This window comes from Protomyctophum parallelum (genome assembly GCF_964188405.1).
Source record: "Protomyctophum parallelum genome assembly, chromosome: 15".
NCBI lineage: Eukaryota > Metazoa > Chordata > Actinopteri > Myctophiformes > Myctophidae > Protomyctophum > Protomyctophum parallelum.
The window spans coordinates 16,040,291-16,046,290 of NC_139710.1; the positions used below are offsets into that span (position 1 = coordinate 16,040,291).

A 6,000-nucleotide genomic window follows, 5' to 3' on the forward strand; every position below is an offset into this window, starting at 1 on the left:
TGAACGGTTCTCGAGTTACGTGCATCACCGCCGTACACACGTACGTACGGTACGTACGTACGTACGTACGTACGTACGTACCGTACGTACGTACAGACAGACAGACAGACAGACAGAGACGTGGTGCAATAAAGATAGATCACTGTGATGATCTAGGTCTAGGACTCCAAAATTGGGATCAGATCAGACCCCAAAATCTTGCATCGGGCTCTAGTATATGAATTGACTCCTCATTTTACATCAGGTCTAGAGGAAATGTGCTGCAGGAAAATAAATAAATATATATCAATAAAGGGGGAGGAGACAGCAATAAAGCAATGCATATTGTAATATACAAGAGCCTGGAGACAATGGCAGGCTTGGCCTGAGGCTATATAGCATATACACTCACATCCAGCGTCACAGAGACTGACTGAGAGTCATCCATGATGTGGATGAGATCATCAATAATGGGAAGCAGAATGGTAATGGAACAAGTAGTTTCTTTAGATGAGCCCTCGATGCATTCAACATGTTTCTCCCCCTGCCAACACCGTCAACACCGTCTGGACTCTGGACATTATCTAAACACTGGCCCTTCTCATCAATCTCATGTTGAAAATGTTTTTTTGGTGTGTGTGTGTGTGTGTGTGTGTGTGTGTGTGTGTGTGTGTGTGTGTGTGTGTGTGTGTGTGTGTGTGTGTGTACAGTATGCGCGCCTGCAGTGTACCTCATGCAGTGACGAATAAATGTTCATTTACAATGAGAATTTTATGAACCTCTGGGACTATTGAAAACGTAAAGTGCTGTATAGGCTCCAATACGAATGCGGCATCACACAAGAAAACAATTATTTCTGACCGCCAATGCCAAATCTGAATCAAAGGCTCGTCTCCACACGAAGTGTCCCCAGTGAAAGAAAAAAAAAGAAAAGAAGCTGAGCGATGAGAGCATGTATGTTCTATCTAGTCATGATTTGAGACAGGCGGCTCAGACAGAAGCGATTTATTACGTGGTGACCATGGGGAGGTAATGGGAGAGCTTTATAGGGAGAGCTTTTTATCGTCAATGACATTTTTGGACAAGCAAGACATGACAGTATCTGTGGTGTCACAGAGTGAAGCTCGGTGCTTCAGAAAGCCAGCAGAGACCAGGCTGTGAATAGCACGGAGCCATGATCGGAATAGCTAACATATTTGTCCTAATTATGAACAACATAGTGTCAGTGTGTCCATAAACTAGTAGCTATTGCTGAAGACCCCGACCATCTTGTGTATGTCACACATTAAGCACTGCAGGAGTTTCCAAATGATTGCTCTGTTGCCATATCGCGGCGGTGCAGCAATCATGTGAAACGTTCCAACTCAAAACTTTACCGAGATCGAAACTTCCAGCTCTACTCCCAGGGTGCTGTCCTGGTGTAAACCAGGATTTAATATTAACTGGAAGATATTTCATTTTACCTCGGGGCTAAAGCCACAATAAATTCATTAAGTCATCAAAGAACGTAAAACTGTTGCCAAAAAGTAGGTTATCCTCACTGCTCTTTTATGAGCCCACTGCCGGGAAAAAGGATTTTACTCCAATTAAACCATCCCTCTCTCTTTCCCACTCTCCAAACCCCTCCTCCTCCCTCTCACCCTTCCATCATGCTGCAGATATTGACGCCTCTGGGTGACATGTACTGTACACCGAACAATGCTAGCAGACAAGCAGAAAGGGAGAGAATTAGTCGATGTCAGTGCTCATTGCTCAGCCTGATACAATACACAGAGAACTGCCAATTTATAGTAAATTCATTCACCCCTAAAAAAGAGAAATCATAGCTTTAAAATATCTGTTATTTCCTACCATCAACACAATCATGGGAAAGAATATAAATAGAGAAGATAGACTATTTTAATCATTATAACCACCAATATGGACTGCAAGGGAGCAGCAACATAAACACCGCTATCCCTGTAATAGTACAACATAGATCCTATGGAGAAAAACTACACGTATAGAGAGAAATTGAGTGAGAGACTGAATTGCCCAGCCCCACTAATAGAAGATAAATATATGAAGAGAAGAGGTAATGAAAAGAAAGATGGAGGGTGGCTGGAGAGCAGAGAGCGTGTGAAAAGGAGCAGTACTAGGCATGGCTTCTGTAACACTGGAGGCTCAGAGTCCCGCGGCCCCTGCTTTCCTTTGCCCCTATTCCCAAATTTGCTGGACTTGATGCTGGGATACATTAGGTTAGCGCTGGAGGTCCCCGTGCGGCTATTACCTGGCTAACTCAACACGGCAGTGCTGCCAAGAGGACACGCACAGCCTCTGCACAGCACAGAGCAGCCTCTGTTAGCACGACCCTGTCAGCGCTGTATGGACTGTTAATGTCCAAGTCTGAAGACGAGGCGAGTGAGTGAGCGAGTTTGTGTGTGTGCACTGGGATTGCACTTAGCTTTAGTGCTTCATTAATCAGATGTGCTGTTTGGCTGATCAGCCTAATTGATTAGCTAATTAGTTTGATTAGGCAGGTTGTTCACAACTTGACGGAAGGGGCTTTTGTGGAATGTGGGCCATGTTTGCCATTAAACCATGGGGTCGTCTTGTCGACAAGATACTCAGAGTGGTTTACTATAACCACCAGCTCAGAGGGCACACATCTTAAGGCCAGACCACACCAATGCAACTACAGTAGTTGCAACTCCTTGCATCTACCTTAGCTTTGAACCTTTTTCACTTTTTTATCTAGTTTATTTTTCTAATAAAACCGTTTTTATTAATTTGTTCTGTAAAGCGACTTTAAGTACCTTGAAAAGTGCGATATACTGTAGATTGTATTTTGTTATTATTATTATTATTATTAAAACAACACCAATGTAACTCCTTATGGCTACAAGGAGTTGCATTGGTGTGGACTGGCTTTTAGATCATAGAAATGTTCAGATTTCGACATTTTTAAATATTACAGCTGTGTTGAGAGAGCACTAAATGAGTTTTATTGTGTTCACTCACCACATTGTTGATGTGGGAGAGGAGGAGCTGAAGAAAATCCTTCAGTCTGCTGAGATGCAGGCAGGTATCTCTCTGGGTGTCTGGGCTTTCAGCCTGGCCCCAGAACACCACTTTGGCAAGCCAGAACTGCACCTCCTCCTCATCAATCAGGGTCTTCTCCGGCTGGGCCTGGGTTTGGAGCAGAGTCTGAGCCATGGGGCTGGATGTGGTGAGCTAACCTCAGGACCCACGACAAATCCTAGGTGATGGAAACAATCAAAGAAACCGGTGTTGAAACATAGACAGACAAAAACATTTCTCAGATAGATTTCCTCAGGGTTGCTGAATATTTTATATTTTCCAGTGACTTCACCGTTTACTTCAAAATTGGACTCACTAAATTGTGGGTTAGATGGGCAGCAGTTATTTTAACCTACCCATTAAGACCTGAGGCCGATTCTAGAAATGCCTTCTAAATCAGTAGTTCTCACACTTTCAAGATTTTATCAAAAAGTTGTACAAGCTTCCAGTGCGGCACAAAGTGATGTGCTGCAAGCTTGTACACTAGCATGTATGCTATTTTTAATAGCCAACTCAAAAATCTAAAATGTCACAGAAATGCGTTCCCGATTTTAATGGGTTAAGTGCTCCAACATTTTTTTTATAGAGGCAGGCTTTGAGCCACACTGTATAGACAGTGCCTGGCCTGCATGTGTGGCCTCCCGCTGCCTCAGAATTTGTCACCATCACTCTGTTTTCCCAATTCCTATGAAAGAGGGAAAAGAAATGGATGTCGATTAAAGCAAAGTGGGTTAGGGGGCTGGTTCTGTAAAGTCTTAACCACCACACAACCTCATGATGTGACTTTTAAGCTCAGGAGGATCAAGCAGCCACCTCTCAACACACTCTCTCATCAAGCCCTACTGAGAAATATAAACAGTGCATTCTTCACCTTTTATGATGATGGGGAGAAAATAGTGGGGGGCCATCTCACGGTAGTGTAGTGTGTGTAAGGATGTTTTTGTGTCTGTATAAAGCCTGAGAATTGTGTATGTGTGTGTGTGTGTGTGTGTGTGTGTGTGTGTGTGTGTGTGTGTGTTGTTTTTAGCCATAATGACAGGTCTGTGTGGGACACCACAGGGTTGTGTTTTACGATCACCTCGTTACAGACGACTTGTTTAATGTCTTGCCATCATCTCTGCTGGAAAGCCCCTATGGCTCGCCGATGTGAATATATAAATACTCGTTTTTAGGAGGGAGAAGATGAAAAAAAAAAGCCAGACCAAATTAGGAACAAACGTCTCTTGTTGACTTGCGTTGGCAGATCAGTTTTCAGTACACCAGAGGTGGAACGGGACTGCACGCTGAATACCCAAGTAGGCTCCATACGCGCACCCTCTCTCTCCTCAATTCATGTACACACAGATTATTACGTGCACTCACGCACACACACATGCACAAGCTCAGGTGTTGGCCAAACACATTTTGGAACGGGAACGAGATGTGACTGGCCAAATATTAACTTTGAAGATTTGTTAAGCTAAGCGTGTGGACTTTGGGTAAGGAGGAGTTTGCCGTTCCAATTATGAGATTGTTGACATTATTTTGGAATAATCAGATTGGTCAAACATCGCTTTCTACAAATCTGCAGTTTGCTACAGTGTGTTAGCCTAGCAGGCTATATCTGGGAGGAACTCAACAAGGCTAATATGTAGGCCAGGGCTTGTATCAAGGGCTCATATCAATTAATCAATACGTTTCAGGCATTGTAGAGCTCTAATGTCAAATCCACCTCAACTCAACCAAATTAATAATGCATTTGATTATTTGTACTGAGATGCTATGACACTGTCACACATGATGCATCTTTTAAGAATATTACTGAAAATTTCGCATTAAGGAAAATGTCCATAATTTGGTCATTACATTTCAGGTAATCTCTTGCTTTCACCACTTGGGAAGACTATGCTATTGTATAAAGTATTTGTCAAATCAAACCACACTTGTCTCAAGAGTCTTAAGCAGTGAAAGTCCAACACAATCCTGTCTAATGATAGCAAACGTATTCCCTCTGCCAAACCAGATATTCATCACTGCACGCACACACACACAAACACAAACACAAACACACACACACACACACACACACACACACACACACACACACACACACACACACACACACACACACACACACACACACACACACACACACACACACACACACACACACACACACACACACACACACACACACACACAACATCAATGATCTCAATGTATACATGAAGCCAAAAGGCTGTCAAGAGATTACTGACGAGCAGGCTTACTTTATGCACGCATCGCACTCATGCAAGCACATATTGACCAGGCATATTGACATTATATCGATATCATGGTATGAGACTACGGTAATTATGTTTTCTTTCATTTTAAAGGATACTGGGCACTTGATAACCAAATGGACCCTTATAGATCTTTAACTCGTGAGAGTAAAATCTGTGATGGGAGATTAATCGATACATTTAAAAAAGCCTGAAAAGGCCTTTTGTGATGATGAAGGCTGCACATTATATCAGTGTTTTCTGGGGAAGCTTTGCAAGAGTCAATAGTTAGAACATTTAAATAAAAAATACTACATTCAAGCTATAAGAATAAAGAGGCATTGCTTTTTTTTCAAATTAAGCCTTTTTTCAGAATGGCCAAAATAATTATATTTTTTTAATACAGAATGAGATCAGATCGACATCGGTTATCGGCCATAATAGCAATGAATTATATCGGATATCGAAATCAGCCAAATTGTACATGCCTAAGTAAAATGAAACCAAGTAGACCCTTACATTTGGTTACTCAAGAGTTAAAAGCATTGTTAAACATATACATTACTTACATTTAGTTACTTACAAGTCTACACGATTAGAGAATGTAGAATAATTATTATTTTTGATCAACTTTTGCCTGTTATCTCTCCTATGGTACCACATCAATACAGCATGGAATTGTGGACAAAATCTTATTCAACAAAAATATTCAAAGTTT

General features: G+C 41.8%; 1 protein-coding gene across 2 annotated transcripts in view; it reads right to left on the reverse strand.

Annotated features, from left to right (window-relative positions):
• The window catches only part of fancc (FA complementation group C), a 39,131-nt gene that overhangs the window by 32,457 nt on the left and 674 nt on the right, over positions 1 to 6,000 (reverse strand). For both annotated transcript variants that reach the window (XM_083783093.1, XM_083783092.1), the window contains exon 2: positions 2,980 to 3,217. In XM_083783093.1, coding sequence (XP_083639219.1) covers positions 2,980 to 3,174 — 195 coding nt within the window. In that variant the 5' untranslated portion in view covers positions 3,175 to 3,217. The remainder of the gene's footprint in view (positions 1 to 2,979; positions 3,218 to 6,000) is intronic.